General features: G+C 39.5%; 3 protein-coding genes across 6 annotated transcripts in view; 2 read left to right on the top strand and 1 right to left on the bottom strand.

Annotated features, from left to right (window-relative positions):
* LOC148398666 (uncharacterized) overlaps window positions 1-5,290 on the top strand; it is a 27,046-nt gene extending 21,756 nt beyond the window's left edge. Inside the window, exons 41-51 of the mRNA XM_088374698.1 lie at window positions 684-728; window positions 810-917; window positions 1,351-1,488; window positions 1,589-1,750; window positions 1,835-1,966; window positions 2,249-2,398; window positions 2,607-2,747; window positions 2,835-2,984; window positions 3,100-3,180; window positions 3,742-3,786; window positions 4,136-5,290. Coding sequence (XP_088230824.1) covers window positions 684-728; window positions 810-917; window positions 1,351-1,488; window positions 1,589-1,750; window positions 1,835-1,966; window positions 2,249-2,398; window positions 2,607-2,747; window positions 2,835-2,984; window positions 3,100-3,180; window positions 3,742-3,786; window positions 4,136-4,185 — 1,202 coding nt within the window. The 3' untranslated portion in view covers window positions 4,186-5,290. The remainder of the gene's footprint in view (window positions 1-683; window positions 729-809; window positions 918-1,350; window positions 1,489-1,588; window positions 1,751-1,834; window positions 1,967-2,248; window positions 2,399-2,606; window positions 2,748-2,834; window positions 2,985-3,099; window positions 3,181-3,741; window positions 3,787-4,135) is intronic.
* LOC148398665 (STE20-like serine/threonine-protein kinase) lies at window positions 4,567-24,166 on the bottom strand. Its single transcript, XM_088374712.1, has 18 exons — window positions 23,288-24,166; window positions 21,291-21,455; window positions 19,015-19,063; window positions 18,527-18,676; window positions 16,735-16,807; window positions 16,425-16,619; window positions 15,259-15,340; window positions 14,171-14,302; window positions 13,296-13,958; window positions 13,040-13,170; window positions 12,782-12,905; window positions 11,801-11,980; window positions 9,680-9,809; window positions 8,798-8,922; window positions 8,509-8,700; window positions 7,190-7,315; window positions 7,001-7,114; window positions 4,567-6,029 (listed from the first exon to the last, which is right to left on the bottom strand). The coding sequence occupies exons 1-18, from the start codon at window positions 23,435-23,437 to the stop codon at window positions 5,883-5,885; spliced, it is 2,928 nt and encodes a 975-aa protein (XP_088230838.1). The 5' UTR covers window positions 23,438-24,166; the 3' UTR covers window positions 4,567-5,882.
* stn1 (STN1 subunit of CST complex) overlaps window positions 23,972-25,000 on the top strand; it is a 3,934-nt gene continuing 2,905 nt past the window's right edge. The window contains exons 1-4 of one of the 4 annotated variants that reach the window (XM_088374721.1): window positions 23,972-24,129; window positions 24,500-24,629; window positions 24,740-24,835; window positions 24,925-24,996. In XM_088374721.1, the coding sequence (XP_088230847.1) occupies window positions 24,509-24,629; window positions 24,740-24,835; window positions 24,925-24,996 (289 nt within the window). In that variant the 5' untranslated portion in view covers window positions 23,972-24,129; window positions 24,500-24,508. Of the gene's footprint in view, window positions 24,130-24,370; window positions 24,630-24,739; window positions 24,836-24,924; window positions 24,997-25,000 lie in introns of those variants that run through there. The other 3 variants (XM_088374720.1, XM_088374722.1, XM_088374723.1) reach the window with 3 other exon arrangements.

Here is a 25,000-nt window from a genome sequence, read left to right as displayed (position 1 = left end):
TCGGTCACAATAATGCGACCAGCGCGGTGCAGTTGCGCGGTGGGCGACGCGCTACGGTTGCGTGTTCGGCGGTGCTCTGCAGTTGCGCGATCAGACAAATATGCGCAAATGAAAAAATGCTTGAAAAAGGCGGTTTTTTTTTTTATCTTGACACGGATTAAAATTTTTCCCATAACTTGTAATGGGAAAAATAGATTCGGAATTTGACTGATTCGCTTCTCGAACCGCCTTCTGGAGCGGATTGTGGTCTAAAACCAAGGTTTGACTGTATTTTTGCTATTCTTTTTACAATCACACTTACATGTGAACTGGAAATGACAATAATAACACATAGTGAAAGCCAAATTGAGCAAATTAGCTATTTCAGAAGTGTGTGTCAAACTGGTAGCCCTTTGCTTTAATCAGTACCCAGGAAGTAGCTCTCGGTTTAATAAAGGTTGGTGACCCCTGCCTTAAAACATGAAAAAAACAAGCAAATAAACAAATAGAAAAGTATCAGGGCAGTAGAAGAAAAGTTAGTACTATAAAATGATAACTAAATGACAAACAAAGACATGTCCACAGTAGCAATTTTCCTAATGGTTGGCTATTGGGCCTCTTTTTCTTAAAGCTGGTCTCACTATATTTAAGCGTTATGATTTGATAACATCAGTATGTCTAACCATGAGTCTGTCTGACATCAGAGAGGGGCATGGTTGGTGCATCTGGACAAGGAAATGGCTTCTCGAGTAAGTGACAACATGTATTACGGCATTTATCCAATCAAATTGTCTGATACTAATGGAGATTTATCTTTAATGCCCAATCAGGTGCTGTTGGACCTCAGGGGCCACCTGGTGTGCCAGGTCCACCTGGACCTCCTGGAGCATCAGGAACTGGGAACTACTTGAGCTCAGACGTTCGTGAATATTTGCAAAGTGAGTGTGAAAAAAGAATTGTCACGACTCGTCCCTGGTTGTTTTATATGTAGGTTGTCATGGTTTCTGTCCGCGTCTGTGTACTCGCCCCTCCCCTCCTGTGTTACCTCACAATCATTGTAATCTCAGTCACCTGCCTCTTGTTACCTGTCTTGTATTTAAGTCCTGTCTGTGTGTCACTCCCTGTCGGATCATTGTTAATGTCATGATGTCTTTTGTCTCACGTCTCTGTTCAGTTTCTGTTTGTGGTTTTGTTAGTAAGTTACGTCAGTCTGCTGAGTCTGTTAGTTGTTCCCTTCAATAAACCCTGGTCCAAGCTGCACTTGGTCGCCCTGCTCCATCCGTTTCGTGACAAGAATATCATCACTCTCATAGATAAATAATTCTATTAGGTACTAAATCAACACTGTTATACGACTTTGTTATTTTAAAGGTATTGCCGGTAGAGGTCCTCCAGGTCCACCAGGGCCCCCTGGACCCATGGGTCCACCTGGGACAAGCACTGAACTTACCTACATTGGTGGTGCGAACGGCGAGACAATCACAGCAGATAGACGGGAATATGTCAGCAGTGAGTACAAAACATTTCTGGTACAAAATCTTAAGCATTTTTTCTTCCATTTGAAACTGGCTCTGTGGACGATGTGATAATATTTGGGAACTGTCTTAAGGTGGTAGGACAAGAGGAGGTATGTTTGGCATTCCTGGTCCACCTGGTCCTCCTGGACCCCCAGGAGAAAAGGGAGATTCGGGTGTATCTGGTGGTAGGAATTGGAATGTGGATACTGGAGACTACTCCAGTATGGCTGTGGGAATCACAGATTACATCAAATGTAGGTGGTAAACAAGAAAGACACATGTGCTACAGTGGAATTATTTTTATGTCTCTCGTCCTCATCACCTCTGTCTACATGTAGCCCATGGCCTGCTTCGGGATGTTGTCCAAGGTGGTGCTGTCCAAGGGCCTCCGGGACCTCCCGGTCCTCCTGGATACAGCCAGTGGTTTGGTTCTCAAGATAATGCTGTGGATATTGTGGAGTACATCAAATGTGAGTACATATCTGCTCAGATTGCCCTCAAATTTAGATGTTAAATTACAAGGCTATTTTACTCTGAGATGTTCATCAAACCTGAGGACATAAGCTATGGGACAAACAGATGTTTGGATCATATCTGACTCTGAACCATGGGGCTTCTTTTAACCAAAGTCATTTTTGACTTTGACTCTTGGAAATATTGATCCTCCAGACAAATTGTCGTAGAAATGGCTGGGAACTGCAGCATTACATTCAGGGATGCTGTGTTAAACCCTCTGGACATGTCATCCTCAGCCCAAGGTCTGCTCTATGACTCTGGAAGAGATCAATATGGCCGTTCTGGGCAAGGACTAAGAGGACCACCTGGACCTCCAGGACCTCCAGGGTCCACCCGTTGGTATGGTTCTCAAGGAAACGCAACAGATCTAGTGGAATACATAAGATGTAAGTGGATTCTGACAATGCTTCCTGCTTTAAACAAAATACACTCAAAAAGAGCACCATATGAATTTAATGCAAATCCTAACTAAGCAATAAAGTACAATGGAACTACAGCTTTGCAGTTTCAGCAAGCTTTTCTTCAGAGTCATACAATTATAATTGAAGATTTGATCAGCACTATGAACTAAACCACCATTTATCTCATTTATAGCTCACGGTGTGTTACGTGACATCATCAGAGAGTACAGCAGTCATATCCACCAAGGACCTCCAGGCCCTCCTGGTCCTCCAGGTCAAAGTCAAGGGTTCGGTTCCAGTGGAAATTACACACATCTTGTGGAATACCTCCAATGTAAGCAATCACATGACAATCTATGGGATGTGTTACATAAACACTGGAAAGCAAACATTGACATTTTACAATTCAATGTTTTTCTAGCACGTGGTTTAATTGGTGACAGAAGATGGAACAATTACGAACACAGTGTTCAAGGGCCACCAGGACTTCCAGGGCCTCCAGGAGCTCCCGGATACAGCCGAGTGTTTGGCTCCCAAGCAAACGTCACTGATTTAGTGGAATTTATCAGAAGTAAATGACTTTTGACTTTTCAAAACATTGCGAATCTAATTGTAGAAAATAAAACAAAAATGAAACAGCTGAATGAGTTTAAGTGCAAAATGACAGTTCCACATTTCTCCCACAGCAAATGGTGCCATTGTCGGAGCACCAGGGAGACCAGGACAAAAAGGGGAAATAGGATTCCCAGGCCCAAAAGGAGACAGAGGTACACTTTCAAAATACTGATACTCTACTTTGATATTGGCTACCATTCGGAATTCTGATTTTTTTCGTTTGTGGCACTGTGAGGTATTTGTTAGCATGTCTGTCTCACAGTTCAGATTCTGGCTTTGGCCAAATGACCACTCCAAATTGTCCAGAAGTGTGATTTTAAGTGTGAATGATTGCCCGGTGAACCGTTCAGGGTGTACGCCGCCTAGCACCCAAAGATGATCAACTGGTGTAGGCTCCAACATACCTGTGACCATTGTGAGGATAAGCAGTTTAAAAGATGTAGGCTCCAACATACCTGCGACTATCGTGAAGATAAGCAGTTTAGAAGATGAATGAATGATTGTATTTCATATGTCCTGGGAATGACTGCAGACCAGTCCAGAGCCCCCAAATCAAATGGGTTAAGATCCCTCCCTCCCTCCCTCCCTCCCTCCCTCCCTCCCTCCCTCCCTCCCTCCCTCCCTCCCTCCCTCCCTCCCTCCCTCCCTCCCTCCATCCATCCATCCCTCCATCCTAACCGTCACCATAAATCACTTCTTTTGTATGGATGCAGGTGACCGTGGATATCCAGGGCAACAAGGACCCAAGGGAGAAAACGGTGAGTGGTCAGCTTGATGTTTGGCAGTTTGTAACATACAGCACCTCAATTTTTCAGTTCCCTGTACTAGGTGGGTTTTGACCTTAGTGAACCTCATACACCAATAATGCACGACAGACTGTACAATCCTTCTCCAATATTTACGTACTGTCGATTTACTGTAGTTACATCTGACTTTGAGTCATCAAAGTCAATTCATTTTTTAAATATACTTTAATAAATTGTATAACTTTATGATTCTAAGGGTGTTTCTCACAATGTTGGTTTTATTTATTGGCACTATTAACGTTTTTATCTCTCTCTAAAAAACTTGATTTGATATAAACTGAACAATGTTTTACTTTTTCAGGTGACTACTCAGCAGTTTCAAGGAGGTCAAAGAGGCATACTCGTGTCTGAGCCACATGACTATGTGGACGAAGGTGGCCTGGTGTGATGCACAATTGTTCGTTTTACAAGAGTAAATGTATGCAATATTTTTTTATTACTGTATCTGCTTCGCTATCAGGGATTGTATTGAAAAGGAATTTTAAACCAATAGCCGGAACTTTTATTGTTAATTCACAAGTGTGACTAGTGGGACACACGTACAATCAAACCAACTGCTGTTATTATATTCAGAGTGTGTATATATTTTGTACTTGTGTGCAGTTGAATGTAGCTTGAAACAAAATTTAGTGGACCAACTTTATAAAGCTGGGGTTTACTTTTGGGTATCAGCTTGTGGGAAAAAATATATATGGCCATTTTCAAAGAACTCATAGCAAGACTAAGCACAGCTGTAGTACAGAGGAAACTTTATTTACAGAAAAATGAAAATCTACATGACGGAGGCCACCTAGAAGCTATACATTTTAAAAAATGAATTATTTTTATATGAATTATTAAATTGATATCACAGCAAAGTCATCATAATTACGCAAGACTTAATTTCACGATTACAGCTTTAAGTTGTTCTACGATACAAAATGAGAGAAGCAAGTAAGTGGCCGGTTTTATTTACCCGAAATATTGCTTAGTTATGGCATGTAAAAAAAAGTGCACAACTTTCCACTTTGTTTTTGTGCCATACTATTAAATACCTTCAGTAACACTTGATAGAAAGATAGCATGAAATGAGTTGATAATTCAAGAAAGCCTAAACAAGCCAGGCCGCCATTTTGCTTGAACTTCATTAGATATGAACGTCCTAGCAAACCAAAAACACAAACACAAAAACACGAACAAACATGCAAAGAGCTCATCTTTTGTTTCTTTTAATCCAAACAATTTATGCAGTGAGGATAAATTTATTACAAAAATCTGATGCATTGTAGCTCAAATCAACCTTTCAAAAGCATTATGGTTATTTAAGCAAATCAGACTTGTGACACCTGCTAAAGAAATGTTTTTTTGGTGAAGCTGATTAAGAAATGACAAACAATAATTAAGCTCATAGATGAATGTTCTTGTTGATTTGCATGTACACAATAATAAAAGGATGGATCTCGTCATTGTCCCTGAATACTGTTCATTTTTACCCATAACTGGATAATGGGAAAATTCTAACTGTTTTATTGGTGAATAAAATGCTGGTTTATTGCTAAAACACAGTGGTGCTATCATTTATTGGATTCCACATATGACGTTCTCAATAGAACTGTCATCTTGTTTTAATGTGCGATTCTGGCTATAATGTCTTCTTACACCTTCTCCACTGTTATGCATAACTGAAAAATGCCACCTGCCATTTCCAGCTTGATTCTCCCACCTTGAGACAGAAAGGCATTCGGCGGGGAGAAAAACGCAAAGCAATGAATTAGTAGATCTACTGTATTTAAGCCCAGCTGCATCTCAACCTACAGTAAGATTCTAAATCAGAGCTGCATACTAGGATTGACCAGATTTATCATTGATTTATAATAACCATAAATCTTATGATCATCTAGAATGTTTCCAATTAACGTTACAAGAAATGCGATATAAATAGCTGCAGGAAACAGAGGTGTTCAAAGAGGGGTAAACCTTGTACATCCTCTGCTGGTGGCCCAAGTAGGAGAGGAAGGCACAGTCTCAGCCACATCAGTCCAACTGCTGAGAGGACAGCAGGGGTTGGCCTAGAAACCAGTGGACTGGACGCTGGGGATTGGATAAAACTTGGAAATGCGACTCTGTGCGGAGGGGTTAAGGCACTCGGACTCTCCGCTCATCTTAAAAAACATTTCCTGCTCCTGCAACTTCCTGGCAAACTCTTCTTCCAGGGCCTGTGAGCCACAAGGGAAAACAACAATGTTGAACTATATTTATTACCCATCAAGTACCAACATGCAACATCATAATTTGCTTTGAAAAAAAATGTCTAATTTTCCCTCCTTGCTGCTCTTTGGATTTTGCTTGTTCTGTTTCTTGTCAGTTGAACATGTATTAATAATAAGCGTATATGTATGAATATTCCTTTTGAGACGATAATTCCCTCCAAGTGAGATATTTTCAATTTTCTAGCTTGAATTCAGCCTGTCATGCAACACATCCAGAAATTATTCTCAGCACTTTACTTTTGTCACATTTGACTACAATTCAAAAGTATTGTCTACTTTTATGAGTTCATTGTCAGTATGAATAGTTTAGTTTTCTCAGCGTTTAACTTTTTCAGTGAGGACGATATCTCATTCAGAATTCAGATGATTGGATGTAATTTCTAAAGGCCTACACACCCGAACTGTCCATGTAAGGTTCCACAGTCGATAGTTCATGTCCAAACACAAACCAAGCATAAAGTCAACTAATTTGTTTGTTGATTGCCAAGACAGGAATGTCTTGAAGATACATCTGAAGGATACAGAAAGCTTCTAATGCTTGGGTGTAAATAACCACAGTGGCCTCCATTATTCATGAATGAAAAAAATTCAGGACTGCCTGCTGAAAGCTGGATGTTGTTTTTAGCTAAACAAACAAACAAACAAACAAACAAACAAACAAACAAACAAACAAACAAACAAACAAACAAAAAGAACTTCACTCTTTTTCCAGGTTCTCATTATGATGAGTGGTTTAAGGAAGAAAATGCATTCCATTTTGGAATGATTGTGCAATATAAGACAAAGTGGAAAAATTCAAGTGCTGTGAATACTTTCAAGATGCATTTTGCATCGTTATAAAATCGGATCTTTCAATGCCTGACTTTGGGCTCACAGATGCTCTTTTTTAATTTAAATGATTATCCAAGTATTACCACCTTCTTTCTGGGTCGTAGCTTCTCTCGCCATTCTTTCAGCTCCACGCTATGCTCCTCATCCAGCTCCTTCAGCTTCTGCGTCTCATGTTCGATCAGCAGATGGCACTTCTCATTCTGTGAATACAGAACATAATAGGTGTCAATGGATATAGCGTTAAAACACTGAAAAGAATCATTTACAAGACATACTTGCAACTGCTGCAGCTCTCGAATGTTGGCGTCACATTGCAGCTGTAAATCTCGCATCTGGTTTTCATGTTTCTGATGCTGGTGGAGTCGCTCTTTCTTTTGTCTCTTTTCTTCTTGAACTGCAAACTTAGAGAGACACTACACGTTATATGGAAAATTGACTTTTTAATTTCTTCTTCTTTTTTTTTTAATTGCAAGTAGTTGGGCTGTATGTTGGGCACATAAATATTTGATGGGACTTGCCTCTGCGCCTATGAGGGAGCCATTCCGCAATTCACCCTACAGTGAAGTGGAGGGGTCGCAAACTTGTTTGGGTGAGAGACATTTATTTGGAAGATTTCCCGACCTGATTAGCAGTTCATGGACACATGACACAACAATTTGGTGGTGTGATTATACCCGGTCCACTATCCACCATTAATGTGCTCGGTGAAGGCTTGCATTTATTGGCTTTTAAGTTCAACCCATGTGTCATCCCCATATCTGTACTAATGACCTTGGCTTGTTTGCTAAAAAGAATTCAGAGCTGTCCTTTCCATGGAACAATTTACAGACAGAAAGGTACCCCCCCATCATGACAATCTTGTACATGGAAAGGAGGACACCACCTATCCCCCCCACATACAATGCCATCTTTTCAGCCATTCCAAAGCTACCTTTGTTTTTCCCTCTATCAAACAACAAAGCAGTCTCTTAGTTGCTTGAGTCAGCTCCACTACCTTTAGAATGGAATATTAATAAAGGAGTTTCCACCCAACGACTCTTGTTGACAGACAAAGGGGTCTTGCTCATTCCAAAAGAATAGTTAAGGTGCGACTTCAACTTGGAGAATAAATAATTGAGTTCTCCGGACAACAACACAGGTCAGTTCAGTCCTAACCCCGCCTTGTAGCATGAACTGTTGCTAAGATGAGAACCGGAACGTCTTCTAGGGCAACCATTTTACAGTCCGGTTACGATCGATTCCATGCCCTAAGAATGAACTGATCTGGATGAATGAGAGTATTCACAGGCCAGGTGAGATACAGTATGTCTTTTCCTTTCGTAAACGGTCAAGCGTAACCTTTGCGAAAGGGGGCTTAAAGGTTGCATTGAGGCACTCTTGCAGTGTTTCTAGAATCGGAACGAACTGCGAGGTGATTTCGGGTCATCTTGCTTGAATAGGATATGAAAGTTTCGAAGGAAAAACGAGAATCCGAAGGGGGCCTATAATACACAGTTGCTCACCAATTTCAGCCAGACAAGGAAAAAAAAAAAGAGTGATAGCAATTTGCTGGAGGCTTTTGGTCAAAATTATGTTTAGTCCACATTGCTATTACCTGTTTGACCTTCTCTCTCTCTTGCTCCGGTGTGACAACAGCTCCGGTGATGCGAAGACTTTTCTTGAACATGGCCATGCGGGTTTTGGCCTCACTGCGTTGAATCTTTGGCAGTCTGGCTCTTTCCTGAGTCTGCTTGTTCTTCATCTCTTCAATCAGTCGCTGGTTGTAGCGCTGCATTTGCTCCATCTCCTGCAGGGGAGGAAATAAAATAGTCTCAGGTTCCACTGTAGAATAAATGTGGAGGCATAACTTGGAAAGTGAGTGAGAGTAGGACAATAAGGCACACCTTTTCATGTCTTTTCAGCAGCTGATGTCGTTGCATGAAGTATTGGTCTTTCAGCTGCTGCTTGAACAGTTGGTGTTTCTCCTGCAGATGACGCTCTTCCAGCTCCCACATGGCAGCCTCCCTTGCTATGTGCGGACAGACATAAATATGCAAAGGTTAAAGAAAAAAAACAACAGGACAAAACTGGCAGTTTTGTAAACGAGTAAATTTTTTTCTGATGTCAGATGACATGCAGTAAATCACAAAAGTGCTCCAAGGCTTTAAGTGCTTGTGTGCGAGGAGAGTTTGAAGCTGTAAAGTTACCTTTGCTGCCTGTGAAAGTAATCCTCAACCAGGCTCCCATGACTTGGTTCAGCATGTTTTTTCTCAGAAAATATTTTTGTGAGCATACTAAATCCCATGCATGTTTAGTATGCAATAACAAGATGTTCACTAATCGAAGGAGAGCGGGACGGCGCCTTTCTCCATAAAGAAAGGGATTACTGCTTATCTAATTTGAACAAAATGTCACGCTGAATGCCAGCGATCACAATAAATGGGGGAAAAGCTCCTGCTGTCCAAATGATAAAAAAAACACTCACACATTCTTGACGAGGGGTAAAATTATAAAGTGGGCCAGCCGCGTTTTTCTCCGTGATTGATTCTCAATTTTGAGCACATTTGGTCAAATATAATTTTAACACCGGGAAATAAATATGTGCTTATGGACTCAAAGTTTTTTATCCTTAATTTGGAAACAAATGACATGTACTTAGAAAAGAAAGGACCATTGTACGACTGAATGTTGGTATGTGGCAACTATGAAAAACCACGATCTTCCTTCTCGCATATGATTGTGGCACGAAAACCACACAAGCAAACAGAAGTGACACTTATCATTACCTCTAAGAAGCTGCTGCTTGTGGTTGAGGCAGTCCCTCTCGATGGTGGCCAGCTCATGTTTGTGGTGCTGGATAATTTTCTTCAGAGCGCTGTCAAGATCCTGCTGCTGCTTCTGAAGGAACTCCTGCTCCTATATGTGAAGTTATACAACTAATTTAGTCAATATTTTTCTTTACACTGCCATGTTCCTCATGTAACTGTCGAGTTGAAAATGGCAATAATCCCTAAAAAAAAAATATGTAAAAGTAAACCAATGTCCGAATTAGAGATGGTTCTGTCAAATATAAAGGTACAATGTCTATTTACACACAAAGCAAGGAACAAAGCAGACAGTTTGATCTGATGACACTGACATAAAAACTACGACCTGCTTATAAATCACTATATACTGGCCAACACGGTTCACATTATACACAATAAATACAAATATTTAACTTTTTAATATGAGGTTCACAAATTGACAGCCCACCCTAAAAAAACATTTCATCTACTTTATTCAAATTGAAAAGTGATCTTAAGCTTGGTGTTTAGTGGATGCGCAAGGTAACAATCCCATCTGAATGCATTCTCAGTTCCAATGAGGATGCATTCAAAACAAAATGTACACAGGTGAGTTTACTTACATCCTGTGCATTACACAGGGTACAGGAAGACAACTGAAAGAACTGAATCATAACATGGGCCACTCCCTGTGGATCAAAGTACTGTATATTACACTCCTACACATTGCATTATGCACTGTACACAGGTCCGCCACTGTCCCTGACAGAGCAAACGTGCAAGTGGATGGATGAAGGAGGAAAAACTCTAGCTGTATCATCATTATACAGTACTTGGCATGCAAACAGTTTATGCAAGAGTTGCGGGGAAGCAATAGGGTCGGAAAATAAGAATCCACCACAAATTGAACACTAGTTACCTCCTCTGGGGGTGCTTGAATAATATCCCCTTTAATACGCTTCATAATAGCATTTCTCACATGCTTTGGAGAGAGTCTCACTTCCTGTTTGTTCAGCAAAGGAAGTTATGAGCAGTAAATGGAAAATAGTTACACAAAAGCTGGGTGAGAAAAGGAGCAAAAGATTTGATGTGTTTATTCTAATGTTATTAAATTACACTGCATTAGCTGTTTTAATTTATTTTTTTTAATATATTTTGATGAAAAGGTTAGATTGATACCCTGTCCCAATGGCGCATTTAGATGGGCGTGTAAATCATTTCATGACCAAGTGCATATCTCAAATCATTTTTTGCCACTGAAACAAATTGTAATCCATTCCAGGCCCCCCAATGTTTTTAATGAGAACTATTGCTCTCATTATTGTACTGTCTATAAAGAGAAAGTAAAAACATTTGCCCTCCTCAAAACCTGCAAACACCTAAAATGGGACCACAAAACACGACTGTACCTAATGTATTGTTCTTCCCTGCACGTCCGTGGGGGTCTATTGCTAGTAATTTGGCACACCAGCTTAATAGCGCAATACTTCCATCAACTGATATAGTCCTCCCAAAGCTAGAAAACCAAGGTGAATTTGAAATTTTGTTCGTATCTCAAGACAAAAAAATATTCCAATGACAGCACTAATATTATGGACTATTAAACACTTGGGACTAGTCACAGATAACAATACCAAATACGGATACCACTAGTACTTCCATCCATCCAATTTCAACACCGCGAATCTCGTTCAGAGTCACCGGGAGTCTCCAGTCAGTCGAAGGGCACACACAGAGACAACCAGTCACACCCACATCCACACTGTCCCTGAGTGGGACTCGATCACACTGCTCGCACACCCCTACACCATCAGTGAACCCATTCGTACTTTTAATACATACATGTATTAATATCTGACAGTAGCATGTTGTTAACACATCGGCCATAAATAGATGTGAAAATTTGATTGCCCTTGCTTTCCATGTTCACCGGTTTCCACCCGCGCATGTCTACCATTTCCAGGTCAACAGGACTTTTTTTCCCCCCTTTTACTTCATCTTGAATTTGGTATGGGTTTGAATAATGGTGAGGATATCACGTGGATCATGGCGTGTGTATGACAAGTAAAAACTACAATCAAGAATTGCAGCAGAGGAACAAAAACAAAACAATGCACTGACCTCTTTTTTCCGGTTTTTCAGCATGTTCTGATACTTGGACAATTCTTTGTCCTGGTCAGATTTGATGCGTTTGGCTTCATCCCTCAGTCGATTGGTGTGCTCTTGTTCCAACCTTTCGATGGTCTGCTTTTGCTGCCGCTCGAGATTCTCTACCTCCTGGTCATACTGACGCTTCTTACTCTGGAAGTACACGGCAGTGCAATTGGGCAAATCATAAGCAAATTCAGGTGACCAAACCACACGTCTTCCACCATAGTTATACTGAACATATTATTATATATTATGCTGCATCGGCGCATATTCATTTTATGTGTGTGCTGCTGTGTGCTTTTGATAACAGTGACGCTCTGACGGCTATGGTGCGTTTGCGGACTGACGGAAATCCTAGCATGTAGCTGGACGGGAGAACCTAGATTGTGCTTTTTTTTTTTTTTTTAAAACTACACAAACAAGTCGTGGCACCTTCACTGTGATAACCACTCGGCTGCTGACAGAACAGTAGGGCGTCTTTAAACGGAACTTTGTTCTGAATGTCGCAATATTTATAGAGCTAGTCTAAAACAGTAAACACAGTCATGTTAATTATTTTGGATTTTAATCACTTCAAGTAGTTTATTCCTTACACTGTGTAAAATATTTTTAAAAAACTGTCACTTTTATTAGAAGAAAAAGAAATACAATAAAAAAAATCTGTCATTTAACTCTATATGTAGGAGCAGGACTTTATTTACTATACAGCACTTTCACAACGTCTTTCATCATAACGTAACTAATTTTGATATAGAACCTGGTGTAACACAAAGATTTTTGTAGGTGATGTGCCTTGAGATTTTTTCCAATGAAAAGGTGTGGCGTGGATGAAAACAGGTTGGGAAACACTGCTGTAAAATCCTCATAAAAAAGATCACCAAAAAAAAGCTGATATAGCGATGGTGTGAATGATTAATCGTGACAGAGCTGGGCAAGACTGTAGTAACTCACTGTAGTCTCTTGCTCAAAGCGGCGGTAAATCTGCTCTTTCTGCTGGTGCAGCTTATTGCTGAGCTGCTGCTGGGCCCTCTGCTCTTCCTTCTGCAGAAGACGCAACTCCCTTAGTTCCTGGCGTCTGGCAAAGTGGAGAAAGCGAGGAGAGGAGGGAGTGAGCAAAACAGACAGACATTATTATTTTTGTTTTATCTAGTCGGGAAGGCAAATTGTACTTCTCCACGCCATTAATAATAGCTGAGGACACATTTATACCTCAGGAATCTCATTTCTTCATTCTTTGTGTCATTGTCGGTAATGATCTTTGATGTAGTCACACTGACTTCCACCCCGTCCACAATGAATTTGCGTGTCTTTTTCAACGTCTTCTTCTGACGCTTCGTCTCCTGGGAAAACAGGACAAAAAAAAAGGTGGGGCTTCATATATCAGTTAGCAACTTTTAAACAACATTTGATCACCCAACAGTCTTAGAATAACACACAGTAGGTGAATATAATTGCTGTGTGGTACCTGAATGGAAACTGATCCAGGCTCTTTTGTTTTGGACAAGAAGCTTGAGATGGACAGATTCAGGTCTACACTGCTATTATCTGCAGTTGAGCTCCTACCAGAGTCGGAATTGTCATCTTGAGCTTTGTCTGGAAGAATCTTCTCATCTTCTCCATGCTTCTTTACTATAGGCTTCGCTTCATCTTTCTCTTTTGAGAGAGCTTCATCCTGACTTGGTAAAGCCACCTTAACATGTCTGTTTGAGTCCTCTTCTGCTTGTGTGATTGATTCCTCCACAGTAAATATTCTTTTCTCTGGAGAAGTATCATCTTTTGGTATCTGTGCAGTAGCTTCTGGATTGACTGGAACCTCAGCGGCGTCAACTTCTTTCTTGTTTTCAGAAGGCATCTCAAGCGGCTCTATTTCCTTTGCAGGTGGGATCAACAAGGCCTTGGCAGGTTCTACTTCCATCTTTTCTGCATGCTCTGTGGCTGCAGGGGTAGTGGACTCTTCCACAAAGCTAGTGACCAATACGTGGTTTGCGACAGGGATCTCATTGGGTGTTGTGACAGCCAGTCGTGGTTCACCCTTCTCAGGAACAGATTCCAAGATGGTGGGAGAAAGTGGAATCTTTTCATCCTCAGAACTGGCAACACTCACATCGGAGGGAGCACGTTTATGGCCCTGCAGCAAAGGTAGATGTAGCAAATCACTTATTTTTTAACCAACTTGACATGAAACAATCTTGTTTATTGATCGTGTTTAATAATGCATCCATTTATGAGAAAATACATTTCAACTTTGGGCAGCACAAAATTTACAGCATATTTGTAATTGCTTCACTGCACCCTTCAGCTCATACTAAAAAAAGGAATGCAGTTTAAAGGTTTGCATACCATATTTGGTTCAATTTCTTCTTCTTCCTCTTCCTCTTTGTGCTCTTCAATCTCCTCAGTCACCTCAGCCTTGGCTTCAGCTATTATCTCTCTCAGAGGCTTGCTGTCTGTCACACTGGAAACAAATGAATGCTGCCAAGAAACCAAGAAAAAAAAAAAAAAATTAAAAGAACCACACATTGGCAAATCCATCTCCTATGCAACTTTACAGTGTGTCGTACTGATATCTATTTTTCCAATAAACAGTATAGGTATTATTGTAGTTGCAGTACATATTTTACACCAGCATTGCTGTTAATACTTTGGTTTGGTTGGTTTACTTGGTTTGCTAAATTTTATGAATAGTACACCCCTCTCCATCTACAACAATTCTTGAGACAGTGGCAATAGAAAGGTGAGGTGGTGAGTTTTGCCTGAATAGATTAAAAAAAATCTATAAATTTGATATAACTCTAAAATTTGAAACAACTATAGAATAAAACTATTAAGAGTAGAACAATACAATTTTGCATGATATCCTAAATCTGTTTGTATATTTCACATAAAACAAATCAGGAAAACCCATGACTTGAACTGGGAAGCCTTGTGCAGTTAGTATGGAATGACCATATAATGAATGTTTGATATACAAATGACTGCTTTCATTCTTGACTTTATTCTTATCCCCCTTTGCACAGGTCTTAAACATATGTAACTTTTAACATAACTACAAAGTAAATTTTGTGCCACCTTGTCCTTTTGTGGCTCACAAATTTGTTGTTCACAAGGATATGGAGCTTCTTCAAAATCAAACCCTTCAATGCAACTGTGATTCCGTATTTTTAAAACCCTTTAAGCCGTCTTCTCAAGCACCAGCATTATAAGTCTTTGCTGTGTCAGTGTGCATGAACGCATCCTGATTGGCTTGCATATCTCTTTAAGCATGTACAGTAGCTGTAACCAGGCAAACAATGTCAACCAATGAAAAAAGAAAAGCCCTCTCTGCGTCTTATGTGCATTCATGTGCAAGGATTATTGTTTATTTTCTGTGAGCAACTTTTAATTGAGCGAAATGGAAAAGAGTTCTGAGAGTGTTCATTTGGAGGCACCTGCAAAAGTTGTGCGGCACTCCACCTGTTGTCCACATTTTTGTCCAGACAACGCTTTAGGAAATCATTGAATTCTGGAGACCTGAAAGGGTCAAGATAAAATAGACAATTGTTAGTCCAACGAAAGGTCAACTGAAACGCCAACATTATTTACATGTTTTTCCAGTGTCTAATAAACAGGTGGAAAATGAGCAGCAACAGGGGTGTCAAACTCATTTTTTTTCATGGGCCGCATTGTAGTCAGTTTCTTTCGGAGGGCCATTATGACTGTCAACCAAAATAAATGTATCAGCACCTCATATTATATACAGTATAAGCTACAAAATAAACTGATAAATAACTCATTTTCAAATCAGACTAGTAAAAACTGGTCAAACAGTTTTAAAAAAAGATATTTTTAAAAGTGAAGACAATTTGTCTTTGCGGGCCACATAAAATGATGTGGCGGGCCGTATCTGGCCCCCGGGCCTTGAGTTTGACACCATTGCCGTCTCACAACACAGGCCTCATTAACTGAGATTCCAAATGGCAGGCGCTAAATTGCATATTCACTCCAACAGAATGTGCGCACTGTTGGTGGGAATCTTGCGCACGACTAAGACTGCCATCTTTTACTATGATGCCAGCTGTTTATTCCTCAATTTTGTTTATGAATAGCTTCATTTATGTCCTTGAAAAAATTTGGTAAATCTACCAAGTAGGTCTCTTCATTTAAAGGTGACAAATTGAATTAACTTTTGTGTTTGTATAAAAATAGTTGGGACACTGGAGGGTCCTCCCACCTGCCAAATATGAAATTAAATTAAAAGTTGTTTTGATCTGGTTTTGAAAATTAGAATCACTGGTGTCTTTGTGGGAGCCCCGCAGAGCTTTGCAGTTTGCAGTCGTTTTTATATGTTGGGTTCAACATGTCGGTAGCCCGGGGGTGTTGGCCCCTCTTTTTAAGAAGGGGCCCCAGAGGGTGTGCTCCAATTGCAAAGGGATAACACTCCTCAGCTTCTTTGGTAATGTGGACTGGAGAGGAGACTGTCGGGAGATCACCGATTCAGGACGAACAGTGAAGATTTTGTGATAAAAATCATACAGTGTAGAACATGACATGACATGTCAAGACAATAGAATTTGAATTGATAGAATTTCCATGAGGTTTTAATGCTGAGACCCACCAACGTGATGGCTGCATCAGAGTAGGAGGGTCCGACTTGGCAATTTTCAGAAGGACTCTCATGGGGTTCATTTCGTGATTGGGTGGCTCAATTTGCGCCAGCTCTATCAGGGTAACGCCGAGTGACCAGATATCAGCTTTGTAGTCGTATGGACGGTCCTTAGATGTCTCACACATGACTACTTCAGGGGCCATCCTGCAACAGAACAAGTAGTAACATAAGAGCATTTCTGTACCTTAAATTACTACATGCATTTGTTTTGCCAGAACCCCCCAAAATATATACATAGATTTTCTTATTTTACACTCACCAATATGGTGTCCCAATGAAAGAGTCTCTCCTCTGCAGTGTTTTGGTGTTTCGAGCAGAAACACCAAAGTCAGCTGAAATACATGTAAAAAAAATAAAAACAGATCTTAGTGACAGGAAATCTACATTAGTTAGATAAACTAAAATGAAATCATACAACCAAAACAAAATGCCCAAATGAAAATTTATTTTCTTGGTAGAATCTGAGACTTGCTATTTCGTAAAGGCAGGATCTCACCTGACAATTATTTTATAACTTTTAGTAGTGTTACATTTGATTAATAAAATGTTATGAATAATGGTTGCAAATATCTGGGAATCGTTTTTATTCAAGGAATGACTTTGTAATGCTGACAAAAATGACGGTAAAAGTACAATGATTCTAGAAGAGTCATGTGAACATACAATCATCATAAAAGATGAGCATGCGTAACTTAGCACTATACAGAATGTTTGTTGTGCATTATTGTGCTATTTTCAGAATTTAAATCTCTTTCACTGAATAAAATACCTGGAGGTTAGTGTCACATGCACATAAAACAATTTTAAATAAAACAGTTCTGTCTACATTGCTAGAGAATTGAAGTATCAATTCAGAAATGTTACCTTTGCAAATTAAAAAGAATGCGTACCAGTAAGTAAAATAGAGAATTACTGACATTTTACTTGGGCAAAAGTAGGTTCCGTATTTTCCGGACTATAAATTGCAGCTTTTTTCATAGTTTGGCCGGGGGTGGGACTTATAATCTGGAGCGCCTTTGTGAAATTATTAACACATTACTTGATCATTAACACATTACTTACTTACTGGTAGTTTTCACTTCACGTTATTTTCACTTTAACCCGCACGAGGGCGCGCTAAGCCTGTGGAATAATTAGAACTGCAACTGACGATGAGTCTGACATCCACTCACTTCTACCATCCACTGATTTCCGGAGTCAGTGGAGTTGTTTATAAATGACACAGAGGACGATGATTTTGATGGATTTAATGATTTGGAGTGACACGGATGGTTTGATAAACTTGTTATTTATGTTATAAATATTAGATTTATTGTTTATATATAGTTATATAGACTTGTGGAATAATTGGAACCGCAACTGATGATGAGTCAGACGTCAGCACCGCATGTACTTCGGGAATCAGCAGCGGCGTCTTTTTTTAAGTGACACAGAGGACGAAGATTTCGATGGATTTAATGATTTGGAATGATAGGGATGGTTTGATAAAATTGTTATTTATGTTATAGTTATTTGATATATAGTTTATATATAGTTGTATAGGCCTGTGGAATAATTGGAACCTCAACCAACGATGAGTCCGACGTCAGCGGCGCATGTACTTCCGCAGTCAGCAGCGGCGTTGTTTATAAGTGACACAGAGGATGAAGATGTCCATGGATTTAATGATTTGGAGTAACATGGATGGCTTGATAAACTTGTTATTTATGTTATAGTTATTTGAATGACTGTTAATATGTTACGTCAGGCACGGTCTCACGTCCTCGTTTGTGTTCATGTAACGTTAGCATACCGTATCGTTAAGCCTGTTATTGCCTATTCATGTCTGTTCTTGGTGTTGAATTTTGTCAAATAAAGTTGCCCCCAAATTGCGACTTGTACTCCGGTGCGACATATATGTTCTTTCCTTCTTTGTTGTGCATTTTATGGCTGGTGCGACTTATAGTCCGGAAAATGTGGTAATTAATTCAAGTGGGTCTTTTGCAAGAATATTTGATATATGAAACCACGCTCCTTGATGACAGGACAAGATTTTACAGATCCTTCCTTACCCAATTTAACATCACCATCTAGAGTGAGCAGGATGTTGCCAGCCTTAAGGTCTCTGTGGATGATTTTTATGTCATGGAGGTAGACAAGGGCCTGTAGAGTCTGTCGGCATACCACCTTAATTTGTGGCTCTGTCAAGGCTCTCTCTAGTTCTGAAAAGGTAATGGACACAAAATACAGATAGAAGATATATATGGATTAAATCAGGGGTCGGGAACCTACGGCTCGCGAGCCAGATATGGCTCTTTTGGCGACGTTAAAAACGTTATTAAAAAGAATACATTAGTACACTCGAAAAATCTTAATTAAAATACATGGATTTAGTTGTATTTAACGTATTGTTTTTTTTTTTAAATGATATGGCTCTCACGGGAAATTATTTTTAAAAAATGGGCATTTATGGCTCTGTCCATCAAAAAGGTTCCCGACCCCTGGATTAAATAAATCATGGACGAAACGAACGAAAAAAATATATAACAACTGGACTCACCTAACATAACAGCATCTACAGCACCTCCCGCACAGAACTCGATGAGAATCTACCAACATTGGTGAAAACAAAATTTACTTATTTTATTAGTGAATCATCAATAACTGATCAACAAGAATAAACTAAACATTAAACCAATCAACAAGAAATATAAAGCTGATCATTCACGTTAACGAAACAAGAGCTCTTCCAGGACTGATTTATGGTACTGGATGTTCATTCTCATACTAGGGCTAGATTGCAACATATGTGGAGGCAACGTGTGCATTTCACACTGTCATTAATTAACACGCAAACGATCAGGTTGTTTTATCATAAAATCTCAGCATAAACGCTATGCGATACTCTATGCGAAGTAACGAAGGACTGAGTGCTTAAAAGCCATTTTGAATCGTTCAATAGGGCTGGTGGCGTAAGAGGATTGGCCCAGTTGGGGCCACATTGTGGAAACTGTTTCACGCAGCTACGAGCTAGACCTCTTAAGATAGGTCTTAGCCCTTTTGCTGCAAATAGGATTACAGTTTCTATGCACACTGGCCCTTAAGTAGTGGAAACGTGACAAAGTGCAGATTTTGGAAGCATATTTTCTATTGAGCTTAAACAAGTCTAATCTTTTTGCATGTTTCAAAATTAAAGCTTGTCTTCGAGGACGATGCAAATCTGTTACTAGTTCGTACATAAAATGTTGGTGAAAAAACATTTAAATCACTGCTATGAAGAAAGGAAGTCAGACTGTGCTTTGGTTCAACCACTGAGAAAAGCTATTTTGTTTGATGTTTTCATTGAGGCACTAGTGTTATTTATAGACATTCCGTATTCAAAATCAATTGTTTAAGCACCTGTAAGAAAAGACTAGCCCGAACTTTTCACTGTGATTTATCGGCATTCCACAGTTGAGAGAGGCTTTTTAAGACTGATCCACTTATAGCAACAAAGCCCATAGAGGACTGAAAATGACTTAAGTCCAAAACAATCTTGGCTATTCAACATGCAGTTGCACACTATTGTATGTTTTTCTGTAGGCGAGCAGTTGTTTCAGTGGCTGAATTGTTATACAATGGCTCCCACAGAGCAGCGGCATTATTCATGGCCTGGGACCGCGGTTTCCTCTCAAACATATTTGTTTGACAAATGCGACTGCACAAATAAGACTTTTTTCCCCTTGAGGGTTCAAAGTATCCAAGGATTGAATTATACACGATGAAAGGTACTTGTAAATTGAAAAAGTGCTTTTTACATCTTTGATTTTCATCTATGAAACGCACTGTATGCACAATGAAGGATATTTTCTTAGCATTGTTTCTTATGTAGGAGGTGAAGAGATAGCAACAGCATATTTTTGTTAGTTTATACAAACTTATGTATATAATTTTTATACTTTTATACTGTTTTACTTATCATGTCAATCAATGTGTACATATTCCTATTAATCTATATATTTTATCATGTCAATCAATGTGTAAATACGCTTAATAATTTATACACACAGTTATTCAATCGTGTTATGACAGCCATTGATCAGACGCACTTTTTATTCATTTGGGGACACAATGTTTATAGCAGTCGTCACCAACGTGGTGCCCGCAGGCACCGGGTAGCCTCTAAGGATCACTTGGGTAGCCCCAGGCCTACTCTTTTGTACATGTAGCTCACCAGTGATGGGACATTACTTTTGGGGGAATGTTGTAAAAGCGACTGTCAAAGATTCATGGAAATACAAGTGTTGCATAGCTGTTTCCTAAATATTGCGAGAAGTCAGTAACATGATCAGTGTCTTCACATAATTGTGTGTGACCTACAGGTATCCCTAGGAATTAATTAGTACTGCAGTCACTCTCAGTTTTTAAAAATAGCTTGGCAAGCCCTGATTTAAGGATACTCTGTGTGGTTTTTGGTTGTAATGCAAATCAGTAAATATGGCATTTGTCTCATAATATATTAAGCAACACCATAAGGTAACAATGTAAAACACAGTCTAGGTACCAAAATAAAAAAAAGTCCAATTTTGACAGAGCTATAATAATCCTGTATGATGATTAACAGTTAAAAGCTATTTAATACGTCTTGTGAACTTTGGCCCTGGAATTTGATAAGCATACAGTAAAACAATATGTTACGCTATGGAAGCATTTCAATATCTTGCAATATTCAAGCTGTGTAAACTGCCGTATTTGAAACAAGGTTTACAAATAAATATGTTTTGCAACATTTTGCAAACACTAACCACCTTCAGGGAAACATTACTTTGATATATTGCTCAGCGTGCAGTTACTTACCCAGAGTTTGCCCTCAAAATAGAAAGCATCAAGCAGCTTGACAATATTTTGGTGATCACATGAGGCCAAGATGTCAATCTCTACCATGTAGTCCTCCAACTCTTCTTCAGTCTTTGTGTCAATAACTTTCGCAGCAGCGAGGACACCTGTCTGTTTGTTCTGAGCCTGTAGAATGCAAATGGATGGTTATGAAAATGCATTATTTTGAGTTTGAGTAAGAGTTGCAGTATTTATCTTTTGTTAACGATCTAGAATAGGCATCTTCAAATGATGGACTGAGTCAAGGTCTCTTGTGGACCATTACAATAGTCCCTGTGTTGTGACCACCTGATCATGACCAGCAAATGAACCTGTTTGTTTAACTGAAGAGAAGGCACAGGTTGCATGGCCTATTTTTAAAGTAGAAAGGTTTACTCATAAAAGAACATTTTGAAGAATGAAAGGACAGACCGTTTTTCTATTCTTCCAGAAGCTCAGCCCAAAAAGAGCAAAAATAAATGCTCGGCCCAGAGATTTGGGGGCACCCGATCGTTTTCTCGAGAGGAGGAATGAGCAGGAATGCTGCGCCTCCGAGCTGAGTGAACAGTGGTTTTGGCAATTGCAAACATTTTAACATGGCTAAATGCTCCAAAAATTTGATTCAGCACGATATGGCTATTATTAGACTAAATGCAATCTCATGTGGTAAAGAAGTCTGTGAAGCTCCCGACCAACTTCTTGTGGAAATGTATTCCATTTGTCTTCTGCGATCAGAAAAAGTTAAATGAAGCTGCTACAGTGAGATGGAATACTGCCATGTTCAGTAGTACGTTCTGGAAAACTGATCAAATCCCAGAGATTTCTTTAACTAAGTATTCTATCTGTATTTTTTTCTGCTCCTCTTATTTATTTATTTATTTATTTATTTATTTATTGTTGTGTTATTTATTCATTATTTATTCAGCACGCTTTTGTTATACTTGTTTACTTGTTTGTCTGTTGTGAGCCATGTCTTGTCACCATGGGATAGGGGGGAACGAAATTTCGGTTTCTTTGTGTCTTTGGCATGTGGAGAAATTGACAATAAAGCTGACTTTGACTTTGACTTTGATCTGTGTAAAATTTATCATGTCCAGTGGGCTATTCAAACCTCCTGTCAGTGAGCAGGACAGTAGCCAATGATGATTTTTAATTTGAACTGTAAATGTAAAAATCATCAGTTGTTCATGTATTGTGCTTTCTATGGGTCTGGGATGGAGCAAGTTTGGCCACTTGTGACAAAGTCATTGTGCAATAACGAGTAGTGGATAAATGACAACATGAAATGGGGTAAAAAAATCTTTGCTCAGAAAGACTACTTCTAGTAGCGGTGCTTCTAGCAATGGTTTGACATATATTTTCTTGATTTCCTACAAAAACCTCTGGGTGCATAAGAGTGCCCTTTGCTTCTACTTATGAAATGAAGCAGACACTCGAGAACTGCTATTTGACTGGTATTCACACTCATCAAATCGGAAAACATTAATTAGTAATTCTTGTCGATTCAGTGAATTTTCCTGTCACGTCTTCTTTGTTTATTGCCACATGGAAAAAAAATCCAATTAATCACTCTACTTTTATGGACATTTTGGATTCAGTCACTAATATTCAACACACTAGTGTTTACTTTTCTAAATTGGACATGCACATTTTAGAACCACTTGATGAGCATACAAATAGAAAGTAAAAGATAGTTTTAAATATCCTTGGTTGTTTTGGTGCTATTAGCAATGCAACAAATTTATACTGATGAGATGTAGACCATCGTGTGGAATGAGGTCCTCGCAGACATATTTGACACAGTTCTGTCACAAAGTTTTTTGTGTGTGGCTTTTATGGAAGGTGGGTGGGTCTCAGTAAAAAAACAAAAAACGTCTCAGCTGACACTGCTCATGGCACTTGCTGCTTGTAGCCTTCTGGGTACAGTTACAGAAACGGATCTGTATTAAAAAGAACACGAAGAGTTTGACATTCCTTACCTTGAACACTTTTCCAAAGGCTCCATCTCCCAATTCACCGATAATGGTCCATATTTCCTCCGGGTTTTCATCTCGTCGGACATTCTCGTATTGTTTCTTCTTCTTCTCAGTTCCCAATTTAAATATTTTACGTAAGTTAAAGAATGACATACTGAAGCATGGGAAATGCCAAACAAATCAAAAGTTGAATCTCTTTCTATTGTGACACCATATATAAAGCAGACAAGTACTGTAAAGTCTGATGACCACCGTAGCTTTTGATAACAGTCCAAAACCTAGCTTAGCCTCTGACTCTCGACTGACCAGTCCAGAGAATTCTGTGCTCTTTTGTCCATCGCGGGTCACTTGGGTCATCCAAATGGTGTTGAGTCTCCTGGACTCGTCGCGACATCAGAAATCTACTCGAACGATACCATTCATTTAATGCTAAGCAGTACCAAGGGCTTGTACCTACTCCGAGCGACCAGTGGCCCCGTGGGTTCCCTTCTTCAACCAAAGTGGAAAAAGAGTAAAGCGAATTTTCTTCCAAGTAGTTCCGAGCAGTAAAAATATTAAAAACCTTTAACACCAAGTCCGGTTATATTACACGTAGCACGTAGTTCGGCATTAGCTAAAACATTCATCCTCCCTCGGTTGGGTTTGGTAATCTAGTGGATTTAGTACCAATGCGCGTCCACGCGTGCGCGCGACGTCGCGTTTCTTTCTTTCTTCTCAAGTTCTTGTTGCTAGTTGGTGCGGACAATCAAGTCGTTTGTTGTCTCTATCTACAAGGACGACCAACGAAACAGGTCGTTTAGGGTCAAATTACTGTTTACGTTGTAACGGCAAGATTCGGGAGAGTGGTGAGTGACATTCGTGGTCGGCATGTGGCATTGTTTCTTTTGTACTATTGTGTGTAGGTTTAACTACAAGTCCCATGCACCATCAGTGTTCATCGAAGGCGCGCTGTTTGAAAAGTTTTTTAAAATGTATTTAATTATACTAATTTATACCACTTATTAAATTATTGTAATATACATTCACACTCATACGCCGTCCATTAACAAAAAAAACCCCAGCAACCTATATACACATTTTTAAAGTGTGTCACGTGACCTATGTTGCGGACGAAAAGCTACATAACAATCTAGCTATCTTCCTTGCTTGAGCACGGCATAGAAAATGCTTCTTAAGCATAACCACTATCTTTTCAAAATGAGCTATCTCAATTAGGTTGGTACAATGGATGAAGATGAAGTAGAGCTACCATCCATGTTGTGGGGATTGGATCCGATCTTTTCTGCTTTCGCCAGGCTCCATATCACAGACATCCTCGACATGAAGGAGTCCTGTCAAGTGTCAGGTAAACTGTTTGCATGCTCTCTGCGATCCAGGAAAATTTGCTTTGGAACACTGCAGGAATCGAAGCTATGGTACTACTAATAAGTCTCTTTTCTGTCCGTCTGTCATCAGATATTTATTTCTACAAGTCACATCCGATCCACAAGGTCGATGTTCTTGGGACAGTCGTTTATAAACGGGAAAGAGAGGACTTCTTCTGTTATGGGGGTGATTTTGAAAATAATGTTTTACAGTTTTAGTGATAATGCTAAACACAATCACAATCGCCCTCTCTCGCTTTTTTTGGGGGGAAACAGTGGACGATGGCACTGGTGTCATAAACTGCATGTGTTGGAAAAATGACCTGTTTAAAGAAGAGGTGAATTCTGGTAA

The sequence above is a fragment of the Syngnathus floridae genome, chromosome 4 (assembly GCF_059516105.1).
Source record: "Syngnathus floridae isolate MCC-2025c chromosome 4, RoL_Sflo_1.0, whole genome shotgun sequence".
In the NCBI taxonomy this organism is placed as follows: domain Eukaryota; kingdom Metazoa; phylum Chordata; class Actinopteri; order Syngnathiformes; family Syngnathidae; genus Syngnathus; species Syngnathus floridae.
Note: the sequence above shows the minus strand (reverse complement) of the source record. Positions and strands in the feature narration are given on the sequence as shown.

Excerpts from the sequence above, each read along its gene's own strand:
- LOC148398665 (XM_088374712.1), bottom strand. The coding sequence starts at position 23,437 with ATGTCATTCTTTAACTTACGTAAAATATTTAAATTGGGAACTGAGAAG. Across the intron at positions 13,171-13,295 it reads CTGGATCAGTTTCCATTCAG|GAGACGAAGCGTCAGAAGAA; the intron begins GTACCACACAGC and ends CTGTTTTCCCAG. Across the intron at positions 12,906-13,039 it reads GAAGAAATGAGATTCCTGAG|ACGCCAGGAACTAAGGGAGT; the intron begins GTATAAATGTGT and ends CCACTTTGCCAG.